Raw genomic sequence first — 15,520 nt, forward strand, 5'->3', positions numbered from 1 at the left:
TGTAAGGTGATACAATTAAATTAATTTGCTATAATCAATTTATGATAACTGCTTTAATCAACCTCTCCTCCATCTTGGTTTCAGAGCACATTTTGATGCTTTTCTTCTATTGGTCGTGCAACAATGTAAAGGTCACATAACAACACGTAAAGGTCAAAGTTCAACAAAATTAACGTTGCCCGTGATGTGCTCAAGAACCCTTCCAATAATTTATATTTATTTGGAGTGAGTTTTTCTGACATCTCTCTTTACTTTAAAATGGTGGATGCTGGCTTTAACCCTTTAGTGGTGGCTTTCAGTTGCAGGATACATCACACGGATAGTCCAGCTCTAACATCTGAAAAGACGGGTTAGATGTCAGGACCGGCGACTTGTCACATTCTACGAACAGCATCTGCCTAACATGGATTTTTACAGACAGCGAGCGCTGATACCGAACTCCCATGAGTTGCTACGCAACCATTATTAAACATTTTTTCATAGAGTAACTGTAACAGATTACAATAAAAAAATGTCATTAAATTACATCTTCAGCACTGCTTATGTTCCTTGAAAGCAACCTTTGTAAATCATGTAACTCTCTATATAGTTTGTTGCTAGTCGTGCGACCTTTAGAGGAACACCTCAACCTGGCCTCCTCATCTCTGAAATTCATCATCCCAAATCCTAAAATCATTAGGCATTACGAAACGTCTAATGATTTGCATGTCTAATGTCTGCACGCAGGAGGCCCCGCGGGAGCGTAGCTTTCTCAAGAGGCTTTAGAATCTGTGGGCCTGGCAGGAACTTTACACCACCTCTCTGGAAGACAGCCTGTCCTTACATAAGACTGCTCCCAGTATGGATTAATAAGGTTTACATAAGACCATGGAGCTAGCTGCACGGTACAGAACGTCCAGCTCCACAGCACGTTCCTGGGACCTGACCCGCCGGAGCAAACCGAGCCTCCATGTGTGCACTTCCTTCTCATCCATATCTTTTACCGCGCGCCGGAAACCGGGGTTGCATCATCCGTCGCGGGAGTGCCGGGTGCTTTCCCCGTACAGATGGCGCCTCGCGTTGGCCGCGCCGTTCCAGTGCCAATCATCTGATACGCTGCTAATTGCACATGCTTCTGAAGACACCCGCCTCTCCGCTGCGATGACCTCACGGTTCATCCATCCGCCCTGGGCTTTTTACATGCATCAGCCCAGGGAATTGAGTTTCTGTTGACTCTTTCCTCCCTCTTTTATGTGTCAGACACCCCTCATCATGTTTGACATCCCTCGTCACCGTATTTGCGGATGGCGGCCAGTTAGGATTACGAACCCTGCCACCGACACCTACGGCAAACGTTAAATGCAAGAAAATAATAATAATTAAAATTTTCAGTAATTTGCCTTGGGTTAAAGGGCGTTCGTTTGGTTCAGAAGAGCTTTGCAGGTCAGGGTGTAGGTGTGAAGGAACATCTCTGAGGAAATCTCTGAGCAAATTCCCTGGCCCGAGGGGAGACGGGCGATAGGGATTTTATCTTCGATTACCTCCTGTGTAATCTGCCCTTTGGCTCAGTAATGCTTCCTACATCTGACTATCAGTGTGAGCGTGTGTGTGTGTGTGTGTGTGTGCATGAGAGAGCACACTACAGTGGAATGTCTGTGTGTGTTCCGTGTTCTGAGGGTCCCGGTGGAACCTGCTACAGCGTTGTTTAGAAACCGAGATGATAACGGGGCAGAGTGGGCGCCAGTCGGGCAGGTGACATTACTGCCGACTCCTCTGGAGCAGGAGCAGGAAGTGAAACACTGAAGAGGAAGCAGGAGAGCAGAGGCTGCGAGGCACAGCACGAACTCCGATGCCATTTTTTTTTTCACTTATAAAAAATTAATTGCCTGCATATTAGCGTCCATTGTGCTCAGTGTTCTCTTTTAATTAGCACTTCCATCAGTTCATTAAAATGTTACAGAATTCAAAAACAAAGTTTTCAGAAGTTTGTCAAGCTTGTTAAAATGTTTTAATGCCCTACTTTATTCCACACCTACCCCACAATGCTTTGTGAGGACAAAGAAGCCTTACTGTGGGGCTGTGGGGGCGTTTTTTGGCTGCCACCCTGGAAGTGTGTGTCTTCTCCATGACCCCTTGTTGTACCTTCTTGTGTGTCTCACCCTCCCTGTGATGACTAACCTTTGAGGTGTGTGTGTGTGTGTGTGTGTGTGTGTGTGTGTGTGTGTTCTCTTAAACTTTTTCAACAAAAGCCACACCCTTTAGAGGAGATGTTAGATTCGGAATATTCTGCATTCTTTTCCACCAGGCTGGCTCATTTTACGCAGATGAAGCCATCGCTATGGAAACGTCTTGGCGACGCCTTTTGCCCCGGCCAGCAAGAACACTTTGGTCCCCATACTGGCCTGGAGTCTTTACGTAACAAGGTTGAGCGTTTTTTCTTTGCCGATTGTGCCCTTTCACAAAACCTTTACTAAGGGACTGGCTGCTCCCCATTGTGTTGATTTGCTGGTATAATGACAGTGGAAAGTGGACTGGCAATTCACTTTAGGACATTAAACACATACACAGATACACACCCACATTCAATGTCAATTACGTCAATGCTAAAATATTACGTGTGAAAAAAAGGAAACCGTAGCTCTTGTTTTCCTCATTACAGTAGTTAAAAAAGAAAGTTTTACTTTACTATAATGCTACTGACAGCCGGTTTGTTTGGTTTATTGACATTACAGCAATGCTTATATATTAGGTGGGACAGATTTATTACCTTTTTTAAGGTTTAGTGAGTGTTCACTAGTGTGTAATTGTTCATAAATAATTAATTTAAAACTAAAACTTTCTCAAAATGCAAGTAATTCTCTTGTGTACATTGCATGAGATTTTTGGTTTGGTAGAATTTTCATTTAACTTATTTTATTTATTTATTTTATTACCAAATAACTCACGATCTTGTATTAGGTTGCCATAAAAAGGAGAAATAAGTCAGGATCTTGACATCACAAGATGTGTTTTATATAACAGCTTATTTCGGAGCATGCTTTTCAGTTTTGAGTGATAAAGGCCCAGGCTGTGGGGTGTAGGAGGAATGGAGAGGAGTGAGCGGAACGTTTGCATGTCTGTGCACGCGTGCCTGTGTGTGAATTCATAGGAGAGAAGGGTACTGGATTTAACAACATAACTACATCCTAATGCTGTCTTTACGTAAAACGTGCATCCACACCTCCGCCCCACCGCCACGCCTCTCTCCGTCCCGAATGCTTCCTCCCCTTCCCTTACTGAAATCTGATTTCACTAACAGGCCTTACAGGCCCCTATTGCCACACAATGAACACATCCTTCGCGATGGCTACTGTTTATGTGCGGGTTGTTAGGGATCGTTGCCTGTTGAGCTCATGAGGAAAAGGCTTATTTGCTTTGGCCGCATAGGAGGGTTGTAATTAGATAAGTGGGACATGTGAATTCACTGAGGGCTCCTCGCTCTCACTGTCATAGGTACGTCTGTTTCTGTGGAGTGCTGATGGGATTTAAACTTTATTGGCAAGGTGTCAACTATAAGCATATACAGTACAGGCCAAAAATTTGGACACACCTTCTCATTCAATGTGTTTTCTTTTTTTTCATGACCATTTACGTTGGTAGATTCTCACTGAAGGCATCAAAACTATGAATGAGCACATGTGGAGTTATGTACTTAACAAAAAGTGGAGACCTGGCCTCCACAGTCACCGGACATGAACCCAATCGAGATGGTTTGGGGTGAACTGATAAAGGGGCCAACAAGTGCTAAACACCTCTGGGAACTCCTTCAAGACTGTTGGAAAAGCATTTCAGGTGACGACCTCTTGAAGCTCATCGAGAGAATGCCAAGAGTGTGCAAAGCAGTAATCAGAGCAAAGAAACTAGAACATAAAACAAGTTTTCAGTTATTTCACCTTTTTTTGTTAAGTACATAACTCCACATGTGTTCATTCATAATTTTGATGCCTTCAGTGAGAATCTACCAACGTAAATGGTCATGAAAATAAAGAAAAACACATTGAATGAAAAGGTGTCCAAACTTTTGGCCTGTACTGTATGTGTCTAAAGACGGGTCTCATCTGCACAGTGCACTCATTTATCATTCGATATCTTTCCATCTTTCACAACAGTGCTATTAAGATAATAAACAGCCTATAAACAGAACCCAACATATTCCAGCATGCATTCACTTGAACAAGCACCTTTCAATTCACTTTTTAAGGGCAGGGTGGGGGGAATATTTAGGAATAAAATGCGAGAAGAAAGGGGCAATGGTAGAGGTTGGGCAACTGAATTTCCTCCGCAGTTTGGCACTCGGCACATGCACTCTTATCTAATGGGCAAGGCTTTTACTGTAATAAAAACTCATCAGAGATGACCATGAGGAGGCAAAGACCAGGGCGCGGAGGAGGGGATCTGTGCCATCCATCTCTCCATCTTGCCATCTTTTTCCACACCGAATCGGTCCAGGAAGGGCGAGGGGGTGGAAGGCCATCGTGGAAGTTGAAGGAAATATCTCCGCATTGTACTGTCAGGCTTCCTATTTAGATAACTCACCGTCAGTAACACAAACCTACAACATGAAGTGTCTGACTCCTGTGATGGTTGAGTGCTGAGCTATTTTGGGCAACCAAGATGATGCCCTCAGGTTAGGAAGCCCTGATTGTGTGAGTGAAATCTAATGGGCTCCAGATCTTTATTGTTTGAGGGCCTGTGTAGACCTTTACGGAGAAAATGCTACACACAGCAATTTTTATAACTGATTCATTTCTAGTCATTTCATGGTGGAGTTAATTATCAGACCACATCACAGCTGAACTGGCTCCACTAAACCCTGGAAGGCCAACTGGATGTGCTAGGCAGACCTCATTGTGTGCTCTAGCGCCCCCTATGTGGCACATTGTGTTAGTGCAGGGTAGGTCTGGTCTCTTTAATACAGTCATGTAGTAAGGTAAAAATCATGGGTTATAACACAAAAAATCCATCAAGATATCCTTATTTTCAGTATAATTATAACTTCAGCCTTAAAGCGTATATTGTTAATTTTGAGCATATTTATTTACAGCATAAATATTTACATGTGTGATTTCATATTTGTAAATTGTTAAATAGATAACACTCCTTTAAGCGCAAGATAAAATTTTACTGCACCTCATAGCAAATGTCCTGAAAATAATGGTCTTGATTATGAGGGCTTCCAGTTAGTGACTGAGCAACATTGGTTTGTGTTTGCCATGATGAGCATGTTTCGCATTCTTATTCAGTGAAAAGCTTAGAATTTGTGTGTAAAGAAACAAATGATTATATTATAGAATATAAAATGGAAGCCTCTTGGTAACTAACTACAGCCAGCGATATCTGAAGAACCCACATGCTGCTACCTGACCGGCATCCGCAGTGCTGCATCACTGCTGCAGCAGCTCAGAGGGAGAGCCGAGAGCTGAGTTCTGAGATCAGAGTCAAATCGGACGTTTTAGTGGACGACAGCGGCCCGTGGATGGTGACGTTGCTGGTCTGGTCCCGAGCGGTCTTCAGCAAGCTCATGATGGCCGAGCCCCCTGTGCCCCTCTCCTCCAAGGCAGTCGGCGCCTTGCCGATGATGGCCTGGTCCGGCTCTGAGCCCTGGTCCTGCGATCGCAGCTGCTTCGCGCGAGCTGCCGGCACCGCGATGAAGCGCGACACCACGTTTATGTGGTAGCTGCGAAAGGACACCAGCTGGGATACGCAGCGGTCGAACGCGGACACCAGGCCAGCGTTGTTCCTCTCCAGGACAAAGTCTCTGAGCGAGGGCCGATGGGAAGAGATGTCCTGAATGAGCTGTTTATGGGCAGGGGGCATGTAGTCCCTCATTCGTGTCAGGAATGTACCTGGATAGAAGACAAATTCACACATCAGTGCTACTAGATACATGATCACTGAAACACTAAAACGTTTTATCCAGCATCAGTGCTGACCCAAAATTGCAAATCCCTCCCTGCACGGATCCTCCCAGCTTGTGTCTCTTCTCGTCTTTTGTTGTGTGTTTGTTGGTTTTCAGCATCTTTGCACATTTATTTTCAACAGAGCATGGTGGACCCTGTTGTTTTGACCTCCCTTACCGCTCTTGGTCTCATGCTTGACCCCCAGCAGCTCATCAAAGCAGTGCAGCAAACTGCTCTGTGCGGCGCTGCCCCCGGAGAACTCCATCGGCTCTGCCTGGACCCCCTCATACACCAGCCCCTCCGCCATGCACGGGTTGTCTTTCCACCTACAGCACAAGTGCACACCTTTACTGTTATATATAGATGTGTGTGTGTGTGTGTGTGTGTGTCAATGGTGTCCTGACATAAATAGATAAAACAGGAAAGAAGAATGACCTTTAATGATGTTTGCGTGTGTGTGACGTGTTGACGGGTGCGAGAAATGAGCACTTGGCGTGTGAGAGCTGTCAATCACTCGCCTCCTCCCATTTTATACTCTATTTATCAAAACATCATTGAAGGTCATGTTCTGGATGACAGAATAACACAAGTGTAGTTAGTTTCTCTTCTACAAGGTACAGATAACTACCAATTGAAATTAAATTGCAAGTAACGTGTGTTACCTACCCAGAGAGGTAAATTCTTATGACACCATAGAAGACAGACGGCTCCACATAGACTAAAACAGAGACGAACCACCAGTGAATTCCATTGGCATTTTTAAGTGCTGCTATTAATAAAAGAAATGTTTTCACTCAAAGTAGGCCAACAGTAAAACAATCTTATCATCAGAGCAGTCATTTTTTATCAGATTTATGGATAGGATTTCATAATTCTATATAATTGTTGGATTGATTCCAGCAGTTCATTGGTTGCCATTTGTTTTTTACAGCCAATTCTTAGAATCTCTAGATTCTTAGAAGTCTCTAATGATGATTTGCTAATTTCTCTTTCCAATTATAAATGTGCAGCAGTTGGGTCCAACATTTCACTGAAGTTGTCTCCAGATATTTACCATGCATCAGTTTGAAAGCTTCCTTCATGCCATTTATTGCCAGGCTTATCGAATCCAGAGCTCTGGTTACCGTGGCAACTTCACCTTGGCGAACCCCAGCGATCACCTTGGGGATAGCCTGCAACACCATGACAACCAGCGGGCCTGTTTTACTCTGTGCTCATTTCTCTGAACCCATTTGACTCGCATTGTGACAGTTTATTTAGCCTCATTGCATAACCGAAGCTGTCTGCCAGGGGGACACTGTCTCACCTTGACCCCCGGCACCGCGGCCAGTTCCACCAGCATGGTGACAAGGAAGAATCCACGCACACTCTCCCCACCAGGAAGGCTTAACAGCAGCTCCAGGTTCCTACCAGAAACACACTTCACTTTACCCATAATTCAGCTGAATACATTTTGTGTCACAATGATAGATGTATGATAATAAAATGACCCTGAGCCTTTTTTTAAATACGTCGTTGCAATTTAATGCCAAAGAACACAGCTGGAGATTTATCGTGGTAAGCTCATTGTGCCTTATCATTACTGTCTCTAGTGGCAAAGAAAGCGATTTCTTCATAAAACGGCATTAATGAGCAGGGAAGCTGGTGGAAGCCAACATAAAAATGCAACACAGTTAAATGTCCTCCTCTGCTGGTAAATGTGCTGCACAACATCAAACTCACTCCATGTCCAACGGGCTGTTGTCAAGGGTCCGTGAGGGGCATGCAGTAAAAAAAAAAAGAAATTGTTGTTAAAAGACACCACACAAATGCATGGTAGATATGAGAAGTGCACACCCCAGTTAAAATTCCAGGTTATTTGTGAGGTCAAAAACAAAAAATCAAATATGTCATTTCAAAAATGTCCCACCTTTGATGTAAACTAATAATTTGTTGAAGCAGCATTTGGAATTTTCATCAAATTCACTCAAATGCTGCTACAACAAAAGCCAAGGTTCACAGAGATCTCACAAAGCATCAAAGGGAACTCATTAATGAAAGGCATCAATCAGGAGGAGCATTCACCATGGACATAAAAGCATAGAAAATGTGGGATGACCCTTACATTGCCCAGAACTTGACATCACTATCAAAACGTGCCATTTTAACAGGGGTGTGAGCACTTTTTTTCAAGTCCACTGCAGAAGAAATATGAATATGCTCTGAACACTTGGTCATTTTCTTCTTGAAAAACATTTGTACACCGTACTTTACTAATGTACAGGCTAAAGAAATGAAGCAATGCATATTCTGACCCTTGTGGGTCTTTCTTCTTCCAGTTGGCCAGCACTGCGTCAGCGTGGGTCAGTATAGGGGGCAGCCCCAGCCTCTGGGACACCTCGCAGTATGGCACAGCCAAAATACGTGGCAGAACCTGACCAGACATACAGACTTTACTTTAAAAAATGTGCAGCATATAAAATATAATATAATATAATATAATATAATGTAATATAATATAATATAATATAATATAATATAATATAATATAATATAATATAATATAATATAATATAATATATGTTTGTGTGTGTGTGTATATATATATATATATATATATGTATATATATATTTTTTCCAATGACAATTTGTAGTTGTTGCTGTTCATTCATTCATTTCTTCTTTAATGAAAAGAGACATGAGTTATACTGTGTTTAACCAAGTTATTTATTTATATAAAGCATATTATGCATTATACACACACACACACATATATATATTTATATATATATATATATATATAAATATCTTTTACCTTCACAGTGTCCCTGTCACCTTCCTGCCACACGTAGCCCATGGTCATGACACTGAGAGCCAAGTGGGCCAGGCGAAGCTCTCTGTGGCTTTTCATAAAGTGGGTCTCCAGCAGAGGCATCTGCAAAAGCACAAAATAACCTTCAATAACCTTCTACAACCCAGTCCCATTTTGTTCTTGCCTAAAAACTTGTAATGGTCAAAAACATTGTGTGAACACTGCCTAATACCTGGTGAATGTGGGTTCGTAAAGAATGGGAGTCGATCAGCTTGGGGACATTCCTTGCGGTCTCCATCCATGGCTGATAGTATTTTGGTAGTTCTGTCTTTGAGACAAAAGGAGATTTCGCATCAACTAAAAACAAGGTCATGAAGAAGGACTTTTCATATATGTTATATTAACTGCATGTAAGGTGAAACATTCATTTGTTTTCATTTTAAAAGTTAAGACAATATCAAATGATTAGAATTGTAGAAATAATTACAATACAGAAATGTTTATAAGAAGCATCTTAATTCAGTCCTGTACTTTAAAGCTAATAAAAAATTTTAAATATGGGTACATGTCTCTTGCTATAGTCTAAAACAGCATAAACATTATAAAACAATATTTTTTTATTCCAGTGATCCATTGTCTGGAACTGTTTATCCAGGTCAGCATAAAGGTGGGTACAAACCCTCGACAGGGCGAAAAATATACACATGCATGCCCTCAAACGCTTTTCACCTAACCAGTTAAAAATTAAACAAACCAATTAAAATGTATTATTTCTTCAAATCCCAAACTAACTGTTGTGTTCTGGTTTGTATCCCACATGTAAAGAGAAACAGAACTTGTTTGAGGAATATCTGCCGAGGTCACTATAAGAACCTTGAAGTTGTGAGGTGGGGCATTCACGGATTGAGTCATTGGTCAGTTCTTGCCTCAGATGTTTGATTGGATTGATATCTGGCAAAATTAGGAGGCCTCCTTGAACCCAAATCAAATACAAAAAAAAAAGACCTCACTTCTGTCAGAGAGGTTATTTTTCATTAATTTAGAAATCATAATGATTCGGTCATCTCACCACGTACAAGGCTGTAGCACACAACACTTTACATGGCACTGGCACCTTACGCTATGTAACTTACACACTTATGTTACGCAACTTTTACTTACTTATCGAGATATTTGTTTATTTTCATGCTGGCATATTTATTCATACATATAGATACGGATATCATCCCACAACTGCAGGTTTCGCAGACTGTTGAAAGTTAAAAGCTGTGTATTTTGGTATTGTTACACTATCGTGTCTTGTATGTTCTGTTTGAAGCCTTCAAACAGAAGTCGCTCTGGATATGGGCGTCTGCCAAATGCCTTAAATGTAAATGTTATATGTCTTGTCTGTAGAGAATACACTCAAGTAAGACAATAATTTCCTTGACTTGACTCATACGGGTTCATGTCATAAAACGTTTCAGTAGTACAATCTGTTTTTGTTATACAGCTAATTTAATTATTGTTTCTAATACAAGAACATCCAACAGCTCCTTCATCATTATTATATTATTGTGAGATTAGCCTCCTACAAGGTGTGAGAGAAAAAACTATGACAAATCCTCCCAAGTTTTTGTCCCTATTCTCAAAGATTGAGTGATATGTATGTCCAAAAACGTATGTCAAACAAAAGTTAAGAAGTCCTCTATGCAGACGTTCCCAGTTTGTGTCACTCACATGGTAAGGTCAGACAAAGGTCACTGATATGTGTACTGCTCACAGAAAAACGTCAATGTAAAATCAATGACACGGGGTTTAACAACAGGTTTTAAAATGTTCTTGGGAAACCATGGGAGTTTCATTAAAACTTTTATAATGGACAAAATAGTATATTCATTATTGGTATTGCAAAGTAGCTACAATGGATGAATGAGGGGGGAAAAATACATTTACATGCCATTGTATGTATAAATGTGATTATTTTACAGCCTCTGAATGTTGGTGACAAAAACAGTCCATTGCTAACGCAAGATTGTATTATAAAGCTTTGTCTAAAAGAAATTATATAGCAATTGTTCAATTTTTTTTACATACCAGAGGTTCAGACAGAACAAACCCAAACTTCTCTGAGACATGATACTTCTCCAGCAGGAGAGACTCAGCTGATTTCTCCACAGATGTGTCCATGTGGTCTCGAAAAGAAATTCCGTCTTGCAGCTGCAGAGTGTCTGTCAAAGGAAGTCCGTCTAGAATTTATTGTAGATGACCAGACTGTGGCATATTAAATATATTGCAGACGGCATCTGCCCCGTTTAGCCTGCTTACTTCACCTTTAGTCACAGACATTGCACAACTCAACGGTGCACAACGTACCAGGAACCAGATTTGTACACACTTCTACTGACAGTCGTTGACTCTAGCAAATGACAAATCACACATTCCAAAAAGCATGTTGGAACATAAGGACATTGTACACAGAAACATGATCCTTTTCTATAACCATATTTAACCAAGTTTTATTAAATACAATTAAACATAACTGCAGATCAAGAGCCATGAAACTTGTTAAAATTAGGACATTAGATTACTTGTTATTTGTTATTTGTGTATTAGATCAAACACATTTAAATAGACAAAGATAACCTGAGTGAACGCAAACTTACGTGATTGCTTCATTTTTTAGGGAAAACATTGATATATTAAAGTAATGTGAAGTGATTGTCACATGTGATACACAGCAGCACAGCACACAGTGCACACAGTGAAATTTGCATTTAACCCATTACCCTGTGTGAGCAGTGGGCAGCCATGACAGGCATCCAGGGAGCAGTGCAAGCACATTGATTCCGGTAGATGGTGTCTCTCAAGAACAGTGTAAAAGAAAACAACAACAACAACAACAACAAAACAACAACAATGTGCAAGGGTTATTTGTACAAATTGTATAATATGTTTATACTGTTTATAAATATATATACTGAATATAAGTATATGCATGAATGTACTTATGTCTATAAGTGTGTATAAATGAACAATGAACATTACAATATAATAGACAATCTAAGTCTAATAAACAGTAAATACAGATAATACAGATATTACAGAATGTATACCAAGAGTGTACATAAGCATGTACATAAAGTGCAGTGCAATGCTGAAGGTGATTTGCAGTGTGACAGTTCAGCTGTTTAGGAGGGAGATGGCGAGGGGGAAGAAGCTGTTCCTGTGTCGGCTGGTCCTGGTCTGCAGGCTTCTATACCGTCTGCCAGAGGACAGCAGGTCAAAGAGCCTGTGTCCAGGGTGTGAGGGATCTGAGATGATTTTCACTGCCCTTTTCCTGGATCTTGAGAGGTACAAGTCCTGGATGGAGGACCGGTGATCCTTTCTGCTGTCCGTACAGTCCGCTGCAGTCTGATTCTGTCTCTTTTAGTGGCCTTTCCATACCAGGCGGTGATGGAGGAGCACAGGACAGACTTAATGACCTGTTTCCCACTTCAGGTCCTGGGAAATGGTGGTGCCCAGGAACTTGAAGGTCTCCACAATAGACACCGGGCTGTCTGATATGGTGTTGTGGGATGTCTCCTGAATTCCACTGCCATCTCTACAGATTTTGTTAACCATTCTGAAGGTTTGAGATTCAAATCTATGACTTTTCACGTGTTAATGAAGACGTGTTAATGAAGACCACCCCACAAGACGAGAGTCTTGAGGGGTGGATGACCAGTGTATTCCTGTATTAGGGCTTCTCTCTGGACAAAGAAAAAACATCAAAGGACACTGGGGTTGGTCTGGGAGCAGCAATATTCTGCTTTACCCTGCTTCTCTGAGGTGCAGCATGGCTCCTTCCTCATTCTTTCCTCCTCCATGTCGTTCTCCTTTTCTAGAATTTTGTTTTTTCTTTAACATTGGTACCATTGGTAACTACAATAGTAATCTAAATATGTTCATAAATTAGAAACTGTTCATTCCTGTATCTTCCATTGTGCCGATGCTCTGTACGTACATGTAACGTCGGATGTACACGCTTCATCACTTGAAAATGGATTCCATTGTTGTTTCATCTGTAGTAGTAGCACTGAAGAATTTAAAGCTGCTTCTTTCCCAGAGTATAATGGTCTGAATGACACAGGCAACACGGTCAGTTTAGTCTGTAAAGTCCTCTCACCACCAGGGGGACAGTCATTTATTCAATTGGTGGTTCAGTGGTAGAATTCTCGCCTGCCAGGCCCGGCCTGTTTGCCTCATCTGCAGTGGGGCAGTGGTGGCCTAGCGGTTAAGGAAGCGGCCCCTTAATCAGAAGGTTGCTGGTTCGAATCGAATCCACCAAGGTGCCACTGAGGTGCCACTGAGCAAAGCACCGTCCCTACACACTGCTCCCCGGGTGCTCCCCCACACTGTCCATTTTATTGTACCTGTACACTGCATCAGTAACTCACAGTCAGTAGTATCATTCAGTCCTACAATTTTCACAGGTTCAGCTTCCAAAGACCGTCTGGGACAAAAATATAAAGGCAGTCTGAAGCAACAGTCCCTTAGCAAGACACTTGTCCAGGGAGACTGTCCCTGTTACTACTGATTTTAAGCTGCTGTGGATGAAAGTGTCTGATAAATGTTGTAAATGTAAATATATGATCTTTTTAATAGTTATCAGTGGCAGAGTAATTAATGGCATTCCATTAAAAAATATATGTCAGTAGTGACTAATTCCTTTGCTCTAAAATGAATTGATTGAGCCAGTAAATTAAAATTAGACATTAGAGCCACAATAAATCACTGCACTTTTATATTTGATACTTAAAAAGTATCCAGGAAATTATTTTTGTACGCTTACTCAATTGGAAATTTATATGGAGGACTTTTGCTTTTACTGGAGTAAAATGTTACCTTTGGTAAACACATGGTTTGTGTACTTCATCCACCACTGCTGGTAAACCATGAATATCCAGAAAATTATAACATGACACATCATTTTTGGCCACTAGGGGTTATCAAAATACTGACTGAGTTTTTTACTTCCCAGACAGACATCAGTCAGTAAACATTGCATAACTACAACGGGAGAAAAGAACTTAAAGGTCCCATGGGGTGAATTTTTTTCTGCTTTTATATCGGTCTCGTTGGTCCCCTAATACTGTATCTGAAGTTTCTTTCTGAAATTCAGCCTGGGTGCAGAAGTACAGCCACTTTGATCCAGTCCCACAGTGAGGATTCCCAGGACGCACCGTTTCTGTGTCTGTAGCTTTAAATGCTAATGAGGAGGAGAGAGGCGGGACGAGGAGGAGAGCGGCCTATAGAAGTGAGTGGGCATTTGTGGGAATGACGTCATCAGCGCCATTCACCAACCACAATGTTAGGCACAGACAGGGTATCGTCACAGGAAAAGTTAAATGAACCCACTGGTTATTCAGAGTCTCATGTGACAGTCTTTTTTACATCCAGTAACCGAGCAACTGCAATGCTTCCCTGGTTTACAAGCCATGACGATCAGTGGACATAATGTTTGGGTGGGAAATTCTCTGGGTGGACAAAGCATGAAAAAGCATGATCGTCTGAATAGTGAAGCACAATGACCAAAGCATGCTTTATACATATCACCATTTCTAGCCACTGCAGGACTGTAGACAGGCTAGGGAAACTCATATTAATGTTAAATAATCTCACAGGCTAGGGGAAATTGTATTAATGTTAGATAATCTCAAATTTTCATGTCATGTGTCCTTTAAAAAACCTTGCACCTTGAATGTTTTTTCTTCATTGCAGGGTTTGTCAGTGAATTAGTTTACATGAATGTTTGTGAGCTGTAATGCTAGTCCACAATAATAACTGAATAATTTATCATGTATCAAACAATGCTATTTTATACTTTACTAGTTTAATGTAACTACTACGGACACTGGCGTGCCTGCTGTTCGGAAGCATGTTTGCATTTCCTACAGATATTCTGTACAGGTCTGTTTCACACAAAGAACTAGTTTGGAAAGATGGATGTGAAATGCAAAAACTGCGATAAAGAGCTGCACATTTTATTGTGTGGTCCTGTCTTTCATTTTGGCAGGGTGGCCAGGGCTTCACTATAGGGGGCTTAGAATTTGAAACCACACATCTGGCAGACTTGATAAACAGCCCATGCTTCTTTTGAATGTGCATCTCTCTGCATGCATCTGTGTGTGTGTGTGTGTGTGGTGTCGGTATGAGTACACAGTTAAATGTTCACCTGATAAATTAGCCTGAATTCAACACACTTTTTGCATCGTATTTTTCCCGGCAGAAAGCTATGGGTTTATTCGGGTTCATCAAGATTTCGCTCGGACCATCAGGTCAATCGGCATGTCACGCCGAATGACTGTTTGCCTCATCTCACAAGTCATGTGAACAAATCCCCTTCACTTGGTGCCGACTGGGCCGGCCAACCAATAGTACCTGGACCTGCAAAGCACAAAATAAACATTTGCTTTCCTCTGCTGTTTCATGGATGTCCCAAAGACGCAAAGAGTGTATATATGGTAATTTGCACAGCTTTTTTTTTTTTTTTTTACAGTAATTCTAAAAGCGGAAAACACACAAATGCTACCGATTAAAGAGTGAAAGTGGCAATAACCTAACCGGATTTGAGAAAAAAATGTAGAGATGTGATATTAGATCTGTATTAAAATAATGAACGAGCACTGTTTTATAATGGTGCTTTTGCACAATACTGCATGTGTGTGTGTGTGTGTGTAGTATATAGTCACTGTTTAACTCGATTTGAAATGCAATGCAAGTACTTGTGCACCCGAACTGCGTTTATTTCACTTTTCCGACCCTACAGAAGCATCCAGGAGTCTCCCGG

General features: G+C 41.4%; 1 protein-coding gene across 1 annotated transcript; it reads right to left on the minus strand.

Annotated features, from left to right (window-relative positions):
• Positions 1 to 5,418: 5,418 nt before the first annotated feature.
• ido1 (indoleamine 2,3-dioxygenase 1) lies at positions 5,419 to 11,016 on the minus strand. Its single transcript, XM_028996418.1, has 10 exons — positions 10,786 to 11,016; positions 8,942 to 9,037; positions 8,713 to 8,832; positions 8,213 to 8,331; positions 7,641 to 7,655; positions 7,225 to 7,324; positions 6,973 to 7,090; positions 6,585 to 6,636; positions 6,096 to 6,244; positions 5,419 to 5,864 (listed from the first exon to the last, which is right to left on the minus strand). Exons 1-10 carry the CDS (start codon positions 10,876 to 10,878, stop codon positions 5,419 to 5,421), a joined length of 1,308 nt encoding a protein of 435 aa, XP_028852251.1. The 5' UTR covers positions 10,879 to 11,016.
• Positions 11,017 to 15,520: the final 4,504 nt, after the last annotated feature.

The sequence above is a fragment of the Denticeps clupeoides genome, chromosome 11, assembly GCF_900700375.1.
Source record: "Denticeps clupeoides chromosome 11, fDenClu1.1, whole genome shotgun sequence".
Lineage (NCBI taxonomy): Eukaryota > Metazoa > Chordata > Actinopteri > Clupeiformes > Denticipitidae > Denticeps > Denticeps clupeoides.

What these genes read in the sequence shown, in the direction of transcription:
- ido1 (XM_028996418.1), bottom strand. Translation starts at nt 10,878, where the DNA reads ATGGACACATCTGTGGAGAAATCAGCTGAGTCTCTCCTGCTGGAGAAG. An exon ending in CCGCGGTGCCGGGGGTCAAG is followed by an intron (nt 7,091 to 7,224) that starts GTGAGACAGTGT and finishes ATGGTGTTGCAG; the next exon opens with GCTATCCCCAAGGTGATCGC. An exon ending in AGCTTTCAAACTGATGCATG is followed by an intron (nt 6,637 to 6,972) that starts GTAAATATCTGG and finishes TCTCTGTTTTAG; the next exon opens with TCTATGTGGAGCCGTCTGTC.